Source organism: Somniosus microcephalus, chromosome 12, assembly GCF_052327205.1.
Source record: "Somniosus microcephalus isolate GS21.2 chromosome 12, FLI_Smic_1.0, whole genome shotgun sequence".
NCBI classification, from domain to species: Eukaryota; Metazoa; Chordata; class Chondrichthyes; order Squaliformes; family Somniosidae; genus Somniosus; species Somniosus microcephalus.
The window spans coordinates 122,076,641-122,092,764 of record NC_140998.1 but is presented as its reverse complement, the minus strand read 5'-3'; the positions used below and the strand labels follow the sequence as shown (position 1 = coordinate 122,092,764).

The window sequence follows — 16,124 nt, the reverse complement described above, 5'->3', positions numbered from 1 at the left end:
TTTGGGATTACCTGAAGGCGCAGCAGATAGTCAACAGTGCTGATAATGATATTCACTGTTGTCGTGTTTCCTGTTTGAGTTCTCAGGTAATTCTGGAAATCTACAATTTAAAAGAAAAGTATTTAAAATGTTGGAGAATACACAATTGTGCTGTGAAATATTGTATAGAAAGAAGTCAAGAGAGTTTGTGTTCAATTTAAAATTTGTAGCAAAGTACAAGAACATGACAGTTATTAAGGAATGAGTTACACAAGAGGGTTCAATAGGCCCCTTACTAGAATAGTAGGAATATGTTATCAAACAGTCCTCATGAATGGGAATACATTTGGCATGAGGTATTCTTTTATACCTCAATATGACAAAATTAAGTGCATTATTAATGGTCTATTTTTGTTCTGCCTTTTCCTCAGCAGCATTTTGGGGGTTAAAATCAGATTCACTTAAAAACACAATCCTGTTCGAGACCTGCACATTTAAATTTCAATTATCCGAGATTGGATAAGACCACCTGGCTTTAAAGTGTTATTTGCAAAGCCATTTGGGTTGATCTCACCAGTAACATTTCCTGATAACTGCTTGCTTTATTCTGGGAATGGCCAATGGGATTTGCAGGCACTCCAGGGAATAGTCCTTAGATTCGCTATGTTTTTAATTCTTTGAGAGATTGGTAGTTTTATTTGGCTTTACAAGGTTGATTTCCTATGTTCCTGGTTGAACTTCAAAAGGTGATGGAAAATATATCTTGAACAGCCTTACAGCAGTTAAGGCCGTTGAGGTAGAAGCTTAAAATTTAAAACGTTTCAAACCCGCCTCGAACCCGCCAACTTCTGCTTTTTACAGAGGCAGGACTGGGAGTGGGCGACTAACATGCTCTCAGGAGGCGAGTCCCTCATTTAAATATTTTAATGAGGCTGTGTGCCTAAGGTTCTTCTCTCTGTACCAGCTTTAACACTGGCCAGCTGGGTTTCCCGGACCCCGGGAGACCCGGCAGTTGAAAGGAGGCGAGGACTGCTGCGTGGAACAGTTAAGTGCCTTTCCGGCACTGCTTGTGGCCCAGGAGGAACAGGAGTGCTTCCCGCCTGCCCCCAAGCTACCTTGTTAAGCTCCCCAGCGATCCGATGCCCTCACAATGTCCTCCACGGCCCACGATCTCCCTGCACCCCCCACCCATGTCCCCACGGCCCCCCTGCAATCTCCTCCATGGCTCCCCCTGATCTCTCCCGGCGCCCTCCCCCCCCCCCCACCCCACAACAATTGATGTCCACCCTGACCCCCCCCGATCTCTCCTGGCACCCCCTCCTTCAATGTCCACCCCACCCGCCCCCCCGATCCCTCCCTCCCGCTCCCCGGCCGTGGCCTGGTGCCACAGGCTTACCCACCTGCCAGCCAGCCAGTCTCTCAATCTGGCTGGCTGTGGCCAGGAAACCGATCCAAAAATGGTTCTTCCGGGTTTCCCGACAGCTAAACTGCTCCCCTGCTGCCTCCCTGTAAATATCGGAGCCTATGGGTCTGAAGAAATCCCACATATATTTTATGGAATAGACACTGATCCAGGTCCACTATCACTGAAAGAATTAACAAAGGGTTATGTCGTTTATTATTTTTGCTTTCAGGTGGTGTAGTTAATGTTCTGTAAAGTACTGTAATCTACTGCACTGTCTCTTGCTAGTGCTTTTCTGTTATTTTTAATGTAACTGTCCTGTAGTTGATAGAATAAACCCTCATCAGATTGATGCTTAGACTATCATTTCCAAAGGCTAGGGCTCATGTCATATCCAGTGGTATAAATACAGTAACAGTGGGGTTTTTTTCATTCCTGGGCTTGCTAAATTAGCTGATGATGCGTGTATAAAGTCACTCTCTGGTTCAACGAGAGAAAGGGGTCACTTATGGGAGTTGTCTCTGATGCAGTTTTTTTTTGCTTTTGCAAGTATTGCATAAATATGTCTGATCTCCAAAGGCAATCACACAAATTGCAATATTCATCCATCCCACATCTTCAGTATTACACACTGTCCTTCTGTTCTGCATAAACAGCATCACTCTTCCACTGACATCAGCCAGGAACTTGTGTGTCTCCTGTGGTTTAAATTATCTCAATCTATATGTAGCCTTATAACCTCCAATCCAACTACTGTACCAAGTATTTATACAGCTTATTTTTTAAGGAGTTAATCAATGCGGTATTGGATAATTTTACTGGGAGTCTGCTCCACAGATATACTACTCTGTGGAGGAAACAATCTTCTCAGACTTAGCCTTGGTTGAGGCTTGTTAATTTTAAACCTGTATCCTTTAAGTCTGTGCTTACAGTCAAAGTCAAATAACCTGCTTGCAGCTAAAGCATTTATGCTTCACAGCATTTTACAGACTTGCATCATGTGTTCTTCAATCTTTTTTTTTCCCAATGCAAACAAGTTCTTTCTTTATAACTGTGAATTCTACGTCTCAGAATAATCCTGGTCGGTCTTCTGACTATCTCTAATTAGCCAAAATCCTTTTGACGGTGTGGTTTCTAAAATTGCAAGTAACATTCCCAATACAGCTTGATCAGCAAGCCACATTAGATTAGAATAACTTCTTATAACTAACTTAAATGCTCACAAAATAGATCCTAACATTTGAGTAGCATTTCTGAATAGTTTCACATTGATTAGAAACTTTCAGTGAATGATTAATAATCACACCCAAATCTTCTGTTTCCTGCCTTTGGTAATAAACACTTTTCATGCGTACACATGCATTACCTATCATTTATCCCTCATTTTAAATATGTCCCCCTCCCCATCTCTCATGAAGGCATTGATTCTTTGCTGGGTATATTCCACATGAGTTTGGATGCCAGTTGGTATTTTGTCCAAGTGGCTATTATTCATGCGTACGCCTTGACAGGGAGTATCTGCAGGCTACCCAACCATGTGAGGCATAACACAATCCTGTCCTCAGAGGGTATACACTCACTTTCAAAAGTGGTCCTAAGCGCGGAGCATGAGAGAAATATCTGCAGGGCCATGGATAAGGATCAGCACCAGGGACCTTGGATTATTTTTTTTCTTCCTAAGGGTGCTAAGACCAATTGCAACACCTATACTACCAGCATGGCTGACGTTAACTAATTTAGAATAAACCGGGGATCTTCCTGATCATTGTAGTTCAGCTACTTACTGGTTAAAATAGCTAAGCCATTAGGGGAGCCAGCCTTACAATTATTATTATATACATTAAAATCCAGTGGCAATTCCTCAGCAGTCTGTTTAATTTGTTTTTTCTCATTTGTCACCTAGCCACAAGGTGTGCTATCATTAGTAGACTTTATAACATAGCAAGAAATACTCTCCTTCAAGTCACTAATTAATACTGTGAACAGCCAGGGACCCAGAACATACCCGAGTCAGTGTCTCCCAGACAGAGCTGTTTCACAGTGGGCGAAACTAGATCGCACCATACATTAGTTCAGAATCTTAGTACATTATTGTAGTGCATGATAAGCCACTTCATTCCATAATATAACTGAACATACACACATTACTACTCAAACTGAATCGACAGGTAGCAAGAAAATTTTATTTTTTTATATCAATACAACTCGGAGAACAGAATGTTACTAATAAGTCTGCAGACAGCACCAAGCCTGAAAACTTTTTTCACCTTTACCAAATAAAAATAACATGGAAATTAAATGTGTGTCTTTTCTGCTTTAATCTTTCTCACTTGTGTCATTGAGGTCGGTGTGATGTACGTCAGCAGATAACCGAACTGAACTCACCATTGTTATGTCCCTCACACAGCAGTTGCAAAAACCGAAACAAATCCCGAGTAAATTCATCATTCTGCAATACCTTTTCACCTGGGAAGGTTAAGAAAAGTGATAGTCTTATAGTGAAAGAAATCCCAGCACTTGGCACACCACTATGGAAACCAATTGTAATCAGTGTTTAATAAATCATGAAACACAACACTGTAAAATAAAATCATTCCACATTACATCATTTTAAGGCTGTGTATTGATTTTATTTTCAAATTCTTTCTTTAATTAATTGTACAAAACTAGTTTTGTCAGAACATTTTGTGATCAGACTAATTTTAGATTTTTTGCAGAGAAAATTTGTATCACAATTGAGTTTCTTGCACTCTCGTAATTATTTTGCTTACCTTATTTTGTTTTATGTAGTAATTGTTTAGGTGACAATAAATACAAATGCAATGTTAATGCAAATATAGACTTCGAATTTTGATGCTTTTTAAAAAATCACACCAAGCTCTAAAATGCACCATAGTGCATACAAAAGAATTTAAAATTGAAATCAAACATATTTAAATAAAACATAATCTTTGTATTCAACCTTATTTTAAAATGCATTCTTCATTGACAGACATCAGTAACTTCCATTCCAAGAATTCCAATATACAAACATTTTCAAATGTTATCCTCAAAGCAAGCCACACAATAAGCAGTTTTAATGGACTAGAAAAAAACTGTATTGACCCATTATTGAATAATTATGCCCATATTTAAAACATGAACCATGTATTAGTATTTTTTCTAGTCCACATTCTGACAGTCTTGCCATTCAAAAATAAATATCCAAACCATGTATTTACCATGTTCACGAACAATGACTGTGGATCAATGAGTTTAGGGTTCAAGGGAGAGGAGAAAAAAATGTGAGTAAATGGTTTATTAATAAAACATTTAAAGAAAAAATACAGAAACAGTAACCATAAAAATATGATGAACTTGTAAGACGGCAAGTTAAACTCAACAATGAGAACATAATAATTATAAAATAATGAAGGTACAATTACAGAGCAACAGTTTCAAGGAAATAATGTATTAACAATTGTGTAGTTCTGCAAGATAAACTGTTAATGTTCGGATGAAAAGATAAAAGATGCAGTTCTTACGTGTTCCATCTTCAGTCATCATTCCCAAACCTTCTGCTTTGTTTTGTCTCTCAAAGGCATTCAAGTCAAGAACACTGAAATTGTATAAAGAAAATAAATAAAACAGTACAAAATGTGCCACTCTCATAACTGATAGATTGTGAAATCAGTAGATTAGATTGCTGCTTCAGTGACATTCAATTTCTCATCATATTAATGAATTATCAAATGGAATTATAACTCTATCACTGATTTAGTACAGCGATGTGCCCTGCAGACATCTCCTTGGGTTACTTGAACTCATCTTTCACAGGTCTTTGTCGCATAAGGTGGCACCTGGCTGCCTTGAAGATTTGTATTATTCATTCTTGGGATGTGGGCATCACTTTTATTGCCCATCTTTGGTTGCCCTGAGAAGGCGATGGGCCACCTTCTTGAATTGCTGCAACTGGGTGGCCACTTCAGAGGGCAGTTAAGAGTCAACCACATTGGTGACACACATCGGTCGATGGCAAGTTTCCTTCTCTAAAAGACATTAATAAACTGGGTAGGCTATTACAACACTCCAACAGCTTCATGATCACTTTTACTGATACAAGCTTTTTATAACATTTCCAGATTTTATTAAACTGAATTCAAATTCTCAAACTGGTTAGGGTTTAGGGTTAGGGTTCAGGCTAAGGTGGGATTTGAAATCATGTTCTCCAGATTATTCATCCATGCCTCTGGATTATTGGTCCAGTAACATAATCATTAAACTACCATACCCGTATTGGTAAGGATGATTAAAGTAGAATAACTTGCAAAGTACACCACGGATATTGCAAAACAGGTGATATAATTTGTGAAGTATGATTATATATGAATTACAAAGAAATATGAAGTTGTAGTGTATCATTTTTTATTTTAAAGTCTTTCTTACCTAGGAACATGATGGATAATTCTGGTGCTATCCAATTAGTGATCTAATACCTCTGGTGTAATCTAGTTTCAAAATAATGTAAATGATTCAGATGTTTCAAGCAGCAGATGATGTGATTTCTATGTCAGGTCAGAGATCTGTCCTCTTCATCGTGTCTATGGGGGTGAATGTCTTTGTGTATTCTCCTGCTCCGCCCCGTACTGGGCCTCCAGTGGAGCAGGAGCAGCCCCAAGGAAACTCACCCCCTATATTTTAGAAATGGATCTTGCAGAAATGCACTTGTGCTTAGGCTGCTTTGACACATTTACTGCAAACAGAATCTTTTACTTTTGACATTGTCTGGAGTATAGTCCTAGTAACATTTTGCAGGGATAGGACTCATTACTGGGAAGAAAGCCTCCCTTATAGATTCTATGAAGTTTGGCTACTTGTTTTGTTGTGAAGTTAGTCAGTTAAGGTAAAGGTGCTTGGAACCAGGAATGTATGATTTGAGTCTTGCATCTATTATGAAACTGTCATATGGGGGTACCGTAGTGTGTTTATGTTACTGGACCATTATCCAGAGAATGTGAGTTTAAATCCCACCAGTTTGAGAATTTGAATTAAGTTTAAAAAATCTGAAACCTAAAAAGTGACAATGAAGCTGTTGGATTGTCGTAAAATCCCAGCTGGTTCACCAATGTCCTTTAGGGAAGGAAACCTGCTGTCCTTACCCACTCTGATCTCAATGGGTCTCCAGTCCTACACCAATGTGGTTGACTCTGAACTGCCCTCTTAAGTGGCCTAGCGGGCCACTCATGTTGAATCAAACTGCTACATAGAAGGTCCACCATCACCTTTTTAGGGCAACTAGGAAATGAATAAAAGAAATGTTAAAACCAGCAAGGTGCCATCTTATCTTTAGTTTGAGCGACAAAGACTTATGAAATGTGTGAATAAGCATGACTTTACATGACTGAAATACCAATAGTTAGGAGCGTAAAAACTTGGCACAATGACATGCAGATATTGTTATTTTTGTTCTTTTACCTGCAGAAACACATTAGTCCAGACAGACTTCTAAAAAAACCACTTTCTTTCTTCTCCTTCAAATAGTCCAACATTATCTAAAGAATAGAAGCAGTGTTATTTCTGCATTTGCAAGTGTCTAAATTTCTATCTAAATATTAGCAATGAAACAAATACGTTTTGTTAATCTCCATGGAATATGCTTATCAAATGGAATTAGTTGCTTCCTTTCATGTTTTATCTATCAATGATTTGTTTAAAACCAATTTCACAGCTAATTTTCTTTATAAGTTAGGATATGTGTCTTGCAGTTCATAACAATCTTAAAAATTTTAAGAAAACAGTTTATTTGAAAGTAGAGCAGTATTGTAAATGTACTAATCAGTGACATATAGCTGATGCAGATTTTTTAATAGCAAATCCACACAAGGAGTGCTTTACCCGCTGGACATCAGGGTTGCCACCATTCAGAATGGCAATACCAAGCTTCAAGGTTGTCGTCACCATGTGGCCTAATACACCTGTTAAACAGTTAAAATGTTAGTATGAAGGTCAAGACCAAGACTAAAATAAAGTTAAGTAGCAAAACTAACACACATATAACAGATCAGTGTTGTCTAAAGTACTCATCTACTTTATTAAACTGAATTCAAGTTCTCAAACTGGTTAGGGTTTAGGGCTAAGGTGGGATTTGAAATCATGTTCTCCAGATTATTGGTCCAGTAACATAATCATTATACCACCATACCCGTATTGGTAAGGACGATTAAAGTAGAATAACTTGCAATTTACACCACGGATATTGCAAAACAGGTGATATAATTTGTGAAGTATGATTACATTTGAATTACAAAGAAATATGAAGTTGCAGTGTATTTTTTTTTATTTTAGTCTTTCTTACCTAGGAACATGATGGATAATTCTGGTGCTATACAATTAGTGATCTAATACCTCTGGTGTAATCTAGTTTCAAAATAATGTAAATGATTCAGATGTTTCAAGCAGCAGATGATGTGATTTCTATGTCAGATCAGTGATCTGTCCTCTTCATCGTGTCTATGGGGGTGAATGTCTTTGTGTATTCTCCTGCTCCGCCCCCGTACTGGGCCTCCAGTGGAGCAGGAGCAGCCCCAAGGAAACTCACCCCCTATATTTTAGAAATGGATCTTGCAGAAATGCACTTGTGCTTAGGCTGCTTTGACACATTTACTGCAAACAGAGGCCTAGAAATTCAGTGGGCTGCGCCACCCGTTAGCGCCCAAAGAGGGCACTCAGTGGCTTTACCGCCACTGGCCACGCCTCCCGCGATATTTAGCGGGGCGCTAATGGCGGCGTTAGCTTGTAGCGCTGCGACCGATGACGTCATTGTTGTGCACAGCGCCCCGCTCCCGCCCCGATCGCGATATTTGGTCGCGCCCGCCTCTAACGCCGGTCACAAATTGCGACCGGTTCACAGGGCCTACCTGTGGCGGTAGTGGCGCAAATTAAGGTGGAGGTGCGGGGCGGCCATTTTTTCCGGTGGCCGCCTGCCAGCACCTCCTCGCGCCGCCCTCCCCGGCCTCCTGATCCACCCCCCGGGCAGTGCCGGCTGTGTCCCAAAAGCCCGGCACTTCTCCTCGGTGTCGGGCTCTTTTGCTGGCACTCGCGATCGGTGATCGCGCTGGTGCAGGCCCCTCCTCCTTAAGAAGGGGAGGAAGGCCTGCAGTACAGCAGCGCGCCGTGCCACAGCATGTGGCGCTGTGGCACGTAGCGCGGCGATATTCAGTTTGAGCGCCCCAAGCGGGACGCGGGGAGCCTCGAGCAGCGCCCGGGCGCTCCCACTGAATATCGGGAGGGCGCAAGCGGCTCTGGCCGGAGCGCAAATTCCGGCGCCCAGGCGAGCTTGGCGCCCCAAACGCGGCGCCACCGAATTTTTAGCCCAGAATCTTTTACTTTTGACTTTGTCTGGAGTATAGTCCTAGTAACATTTTGAAGGGATAGGACTCATTACTGGGAAGAAAGCCTGCCTTGTTGTCTACTCCTTGCACTTCAACTACAGAACACGATCAAAGCACAGTTCATATTCTCAACTACTTCAGCAAAGTCAGCAATATGGGACGTGATTGGCTGTTAATAGGCAGCAAATGTAGCCCAATGGACAAATAATCTAGCCCAGTTTAATATTAGAGTGGCTATACAGTACCTCTGCTTGCACTGATCATTTGTAAAACCATCTCAGCTGCTGCACGCTGGTGAAGCCTTGCTTGTTGATAAAGTGTCATCTGTTTCTCCATTTCCTTTTCCTTGTGGAACACAAAATGCAAAGAACAATTTTAAGGCAGTGTTCCTAGGAACTATGCAGCTTTCATTTCAAGTTTGCAGAATTGAAATGCAGTGTGTATATGGGACATTTTATAATACAATTTGTAATAATGCACAATAAAAGAGAAATACTACAAGGATCATTTTTATTTATACCACTCCAAGTAAAATGCAAGTATTATATGATTTAAAAAAGAACAATCATTCCACACTATCATTTATTCTAAAATAGCTTTTCAAACTTCCAACTATTTGGAACAGATGCTGAAGGGGCGGCCCCAATGAATAAAGGAAATAAATCCCCCCACCGCTGTGCCCCCACTTCCCCCAAACCAGAAAAGGTTGCTGGTGCTCCATGGGGATCCAGTTGCCTTTTGACAAGCTCCTGGCACCCGAGATTCTAGCCCCCAATCCCCAATGCTCCCAGGACATTGGGAGTATGCTAAAATTATGTTAATGAGCGGATTTGACATTATGGGACAGATGTGGCCCTGCACTGCCAGATTGCATAATCAGCCCCAACATGTCTTTTTTTTAAATGTGCACTTTCCTGTAAGTAATCAAACATACAAAAATGAATGAACTATACTTTCACAAAACCTTAAAGCTTTGTGGTACTTAAAAGAATGGCAGTGCTCCCCTTCCTGCTACTTAAAAGTTCATTTCTTCAGAAACAATTCTGCAGCGTCACTCTTACTGTGACCAATAAAATGTAAACAGAATTAGCAAATCTCTGTCTTCACAGAATCACAGAAACCCCACAGTGCAGATAGAGGCCATTTCGGCCCATCGAGCCTGCACCGACACATATCCCACCCTATCCCCGTAACCCCACGTATTTAATCCCCCTAACACTAAGGGTCAATTTATCATAGCCAATCAACCTAACCCGCACATCTTTGGACTGTGGGAGGAAACCGGAGCACCCGGAGGAAACCCACGCAAACACGGGGAGAATGTGCAAACTCCACACAGACACCCGAGGCCGGATTCGAACCCGGGTCCCTGGCGCTGTGAGGCAACAGTGCTAACCACTATGCCACCGTGCTATTACAACCCTCTCCCATTCTGACTACTGCAGTGTGGGGCAACAATGCATGTGATGGTCTTGGGACCTGAATTTTACACAAGTGAAGGTGGGGGGGGGGGTGGATTTTAACTTTTAGTGATAGTGTAAATGGGGTGACATTGGATTAGCTGCCTGTTATACATCTCTCCCGATTACACACACCTCTCCCGATTTTCATTCCCATGAACTTCAATGTAACCAATAATCGGGAGAGGTGTATAATAGGGAGAGGCATACAATCAGAAGAGGCATACAATTGGGGGAGGCGTATAATCGGTCGGCCGATCGGATATCGCCCCATTTTCACTATCTCCAAAAGTTAATAATTTACCCCTAATAGGTAGCAATTAAGTTGGAACCTGTAAAGTCCAGAGCACCTTAACTTCACTTGAAATAGAGGTTCTGGAAACAACTGGGATCTGGAGATGGAATCTTTCAGGTTTATTACTCTGGTCCAAGTGCTAAGCTCCTTGAATTTCTTGGAGCTAGCTTGAAGACAGCTGCTAACATAATCACTTCATAGATGCAAAAATAGTAATAAAACAGCAGGTTCGGGGAGTGCAGTTCCGTCTATGGATGCGTTATACTACTTCTCTAACCTCAAAAACTGAGGAATATTGAGTGGCATTTCTAATATTTTATGGGATGAGCTGGTTTCAGTCCCTTCACCCTGCAATATTTGCCCAGACTGCGTTTTGTATAAATAGCAGGTGTAACAGCACAGGTAGGTGCCTTAGTACCTTAAAGATTCAGTATTTCATTGGCTGATCAATTAGCTTACTCAGTGCACAATCATTGCAATATTATTACACAATCATTGCAATATTATTTGCTTTATGTCCATTTGTAGCATGATGAGGAAAGAATGCTATTTTAAATAATTTTATGTCTTTCAGAATAAACAAGCTCAATTTTTGAAACCTTGCTTTTATTGACTTACTTCAAAGGTTTTCTCTTTTTCTTCATCTTCCTCCTCAGCAACTTGACAGCTCTGAATATTGAGCCAAAGGTGAAAGCATTAGGATTAAATCGCCTTTTTTTAAATCTAATTTTGCCCAGCAATGCTGTCAAGTACTGCACTGTCTTCATAAAACAACTTTGCAAAGAATAAAAAGTGTTTCTTTCACCAGCATTGCTATTTTTCACCTTCAAGAGCACAAGATTCACAAAACACTCCAATTGTTCAACCTCAGAGAAGAACTAACCCACACTGAACCAGTGGAAATGTTCTAAGTCTTACATTAATCATCCTAGTGGTCTCTAAACAAGACTGCCATTTTAACTTCAACGATTGCACTTTTTGTGCCATGGACTCGTGTTGACTAGGAACTTGTCTGAGACAGCCCAAGCCCATTTTATTTAACAACTAGCAGGCTGAGCTGAATTTGAAGTTCACACTCTCAGATTACTATTGCACTTGGCGCTCACGAATAATATTTTTAAAGAAGGAACAATGACATGGTAAGTTAGTACAGCAATATGAAAGTGAAGTACAAATATGGATTCACAGAATTATATACATTAGCATTCTACCTAGGTACTCTTCCATACGTTAAACACCGTTAAATGTCTAAGACTAGATTTTCCTCTGTGCTGGATTTAATGCAGAAATATCAAAACTGTGCTTCCGTGAGTTGGCATAACTCTTCCCAGAACCAGGCCAATTTTCCTCAGTGCACTTTCATCAGTGTATTCATGGAAGATTCCTGGTATTATTAACACCAGCTATAGACAATCTGCCTCTGGAGGAGGGAGGGGCAGCAGAGGATAAAAATCCAACAATGTTGCAGATGCTAAAAGGGCTAAGGTGGCCATTTTGGGGTAATTTTAACTCCCAAAAATGGGTGGGTTTGGGTCGGGTGAGAAGTGAAAAGTTAAAAAATTAAAAACCCTACTCCAAACCCAGCCACTTCTGGTTTTAATAAGAACATAAGAAATAGGAGCAGGAGTAGGCCAATCGGCCCCTCAAGCCTGTTCCGCCATTCAATAAGATCATGGCTGATCTGATCCTAACCGCCAATCCACTATCACAGGAGGGACGAGGGGGTGGACAACCAATCCGCTCTCAGGAGGCGGGTCAGTTAGTAAAACCTTTTAAGGAGGCTGCGTGCCTCCATCTTAACAACCTTTTTGTTTTTAACTCATGTCGGCAGGGTTTCCCTGGCCTTGGGAAACCCGGCAGGTAAAAGGAGGCGAGAAGGGCTGGATCCATAAGTGCCTTTACAGCACTGCTTGTGGGCCAGGAGCAGCAGGAGTGTTTCCTCCTGGCCCAACAAGCTTACCTGTAAACGCCCACAATCTGTCTGCTCTCCCCACCGCAAACCCTGGCGATCTTCCCTCAACCACCATCTCCACCCCTCACCGCCCCCCCTATCCCGGCGATCTCTCCCCGACCACCATCTCCCCCCCACCCCACGCGATCTCTCCCCGACCACCATCTCCCCCCCACCCCACGCGATCTCTCCCCGACCACCATCTCCCCCCCCCCCCGCACGCGATCTCTCCCCGACCATCATCGCCACCCCCCCTGGGGAACTTCCCCCGACTACCATCTCCCCCCTGGGGAACTTCCCCCGACCACCATCTCCCCCCACCCGACCACCATCTCCCCCACAGCGATCTCCCCCCGACCACCATCACCCCCCGCGATCTCCCCCGACCACCATCTCCCCCCTGACCACCATCTCCCCCCCGCGATCTCCCCCCGACCACCATCTCCCCCCCCGCGATCTCCCCCCGACCACCATCTCCCCCCCCGCGATCTCCCCCCGACCACCATCTCCCCCCCGCGATCTCCCCCGACCACCATCTCCCCCCGCGATCTCCCCCCGACCACCAGCTCCCCCCCGCGATCTCCCCCCGACCACCATCTCCCCCCGCGATCTCCCCCCGACCACCATCTCCCCCCTCCGTGATATCTCCTTGACCACCATCTGCCCCCCGCGATCTCGCCCCGACCACCATCTCCTCCCCGACAATCTCCTACCCCGCGATCTCTCCCCGACCACCATCTCCTCCCCCGCAATCTCTCCCCGACCACCATCTCCTCCCCCGCGATCTCTCTCCGACCACCATCTCCCCACCGCGATCTCTTCCCGACTAGCATCTCCCCCCACCGCGATCTCTCCCCGACCAGCATCTCCCCCCACCGTGATCTCTCCCCGACCAGCATCCCCACCCCCCCGCGCGCGATCTCTCCCCGACCACCATCTCCACCCCCCACTAGAATCCCCAACAATGATCACTTCCTAAATAACAGAAAATGCTGGAAAAACTCAGCAGGCCAGGCAACATCCGTGGAGAGAAAAAAGAGTCAACGTTTTGGGGAAAACCCTTTGTCACGACTGGAAAGGCACAGAAAATGAAATAGATTAAAAGGCCGGGCTGGGAGAGAACAAAAGAGAAGTGAAGAGACATTAAGAGGTATTCAAAACGAGACGAGATGGTGATAGGACTAGTGGGGACAAAAGACGGCTCTAGATTAGGTGTGAAATGCGCTGGCAGAATGGGAGACAGCTGCCATGTGGGAGAGAAAAAAAGGGGGGGGAAAGGGCCAAAACAAAGGTGTGGATAAAAAATAATAAAAAATGTGATGGGGGCCGAGGTTATGATCTGAAATTGTTGAACTCGAAATTGAGTCCGGAAGGCTGTAAATTGTCTAATCGGAAGATGAGGTGCTGTTCCTCGAGCTTACGCTGAGTTTCCATGGAACAATGCAAGAGCCCGAGTGCAGTGAGGTCTGAGTGAGAATGGAGTGGTGAATTAAAATGACAGGCGACCAGAAGCTCGGGGCCATCCTCACGGACTGAATGGAGGTGTTCCGCAAAGCGGTCACTTCCTATCTGCTCCTCCGCTGTATCGTTCTGCTGCAGACTTTCCTGCCCAACAGGCAACCAGCCTGTCAATCAGGCTGGCTGTCGGGCGGGAAACCTGGGGGGACCTATGAGAGGTACGTGTTCCGTTCACGGACACAGCAGCAAAATGAGACTTTTTGATAGCTTTGTGACAGATCTGAAACTGAAAGCACAGACATGTAATTTCTCTGAACTGAAATCATCCATGATTCGTGGCCAGATTGTGTTTGGTATTCATGATAAAAAGGTCAGGGAACGTCTGTTGAGAGAAACCGAATTAAAATTGGAGGATGCTGTGAAAATATGCCATGCCAGTGAGCTAGCTCAGAAGCACGCGAAGACTTTCAGTGAAATTAATAGTGGTGCGATTGTAGTAAGTGATAGTGCTGCTGTCGGTGCTGTGTCCTACAAGGGGAAGAAACGTGGGCAGAACAGAAATGCAAAGCAATCGGAGGATAGAATTTTAAATTGTAAACGCTGTGGTTACCAGCATCAGTCAAGACAATGCCCAGCGTTTGGGAAAATGTGCACAAAATGTAATGGAAAGAATCAGTTTGCCAAACAATGCTTTTCAAAAGTAAAAACAAAGAAAGGGCAACAAGTCAATGTGATTGAGGACACTGATTTAAGCGAGACATTTTTTGTAGGAATGGTGTCATGTGACAATATAGAAAAGGATACAGAAAATGTGCAGCCCTCAGGAATAGACAATGCTGAACATAAAGTTAATGCAGTAAAAGAGGACAAATGGATGATGCCACTGCAGGTAAATGGAGCATTAGTTACATTGAAACTAGACACTGGGGCAAAAGCAAACTTAATCAGTATGAGTGACATTAAAAATATGAAAGAAAAGCCCAAAATACAGAAAAAGTCAGTACTACTGAAGAACTATAAATGGACAGAAAATAGCTTAGGTGTATGCAGAATTAAAGTGACAGTCAAAGACAAAGTGCATCATCTCATGTTTTCTGTTGTGGATGAAGGACTTGATTCACTACTAGGTGACAAAGTTTGTGAGGACTTAGAACTGGTCAAGAGAGTCTACCATATAAACTGTGCCATAAGCAGACCAGATGACTTGGTGGATTCTGTAGTGAGTAATTTCCAGGATGTGTTCAAAGGATTTGGAGTTCTACCATTCACTTACAAGATCCAGCTAAAGGAGGATGCTCAGCCAGTGGTACATACTCCACAGAGAGTTCCAGCACCCCACTCCTGGTACCATGTTATCATAAATAAATAGACGTTTTCATTATGAACAGCTAGCTTGAGCTAGTCATTTATTCAGCCATGTGGACTAGTATACAGCATCCATCTTGACTACTGCCTTGTGGGTTGCCCACTACTAAAACCATACAGCTCCACCTAGTGTACCATTCTAGAATGACATGTTACTGATCATTACAGTGTCGTTCGGGAAACCCTTATTTCTGGGTTTCCCATGCATAACCCCTGCCACCGGCTCTGAACACGCAGCCCTGTAAATATTGGGGCCTGTGTGTCTGCAACAATGTGGCTCACTGCAGTGTCCGAGGCTGGTGCTTCTTCAGGTCACAGAGCCTATGAATTTATAAACTCTAGTTAAGATATCTGTAATCTGGCAAAGGAGGGCACAGTTTGTGGGCCTGTGGAAGGAGAAAGTCTTGGCAATAACTGACACCTCATCTCCATTAAGGAATGCCTTCTGTAACCTGGGTTGCATTTCATTTGATTACATGCAGAGTGCCTTCAATCTTTCTCGTTTCTTCTAAGTGGGGAACTAATTCACAAACAAGGAAGTACCACAAGGCTCCTGTTGCAAATCATCAGTCATGTGCCTCAGAACCTCCTACCACTGTAGAAGTAGGAGGCTGAGATTGAAAGGGCAAGGAAGAGTAGACATCAAGTGGAGGCAGAGTGGCCTTAAAAGTATGGATATTGCCAACTTTGTTGCCAGTGAGATGTTTTAATCACTGATGGGATATGTGCGGAATGCTTGAACATTTTGGCTGCTGCTCCAAACCCGAGACCATTACATCTATCTCCCTTTTATCTTTCTCGGCCCCTCTTTTCCTATCTACTTCCCTTCCTGTCACCCAGTCAT

At 43.1% G+C, this 16,124-nt stretch overlaps 1 protein-coding gene across 8 annotated transcripts in view; it reads right to left on the bottom strand.

Annotated features, from left to right (window-relative positions):
• Positions 1–16,124, bottom strand: part of LOC147109494 (ryanodine receptor 3-like) — a 506,629-nt gene that overhangs the window by 72,288 nt on the left and 418,217 nt on the right. For all 8 annotated transcript variants that reach the window (XM_086003490.1, XM_086003491.1, XM_086003492.1 and 5 more), the window contains 8 exons: positions 11,125–11,175; positions 8,997–9,096; positions 7,256–7,335; positions 6,836–6,912; positions 4,906–4,979; positions 4,603–4,620; positions 3,767–3,847; positions 12–100 (listed from right to left, as the gene is read on the bottom strand). In XM_086003490.1, coding sequence (XP_085859616.1) covers positions 12–100; positions 3,767–3,847; positions 4,603–4,620; positions 4,906–4,979; positions 6,836–6,912; positions 7,256–7,335; positions 8,997–9,096; positions 11,125–11,175 — 570 coding nt within the window. The remainder of the gene's footprint in view (positions 1–11; positions 101–3,766; positions 3,848–4,602; positions 4,621–4,905; positions 4,980–6,835; positions 6,913–7,255; positions 7,336–8,996; positions 9,097–11,124; positions 11,176–16,124) is intronic.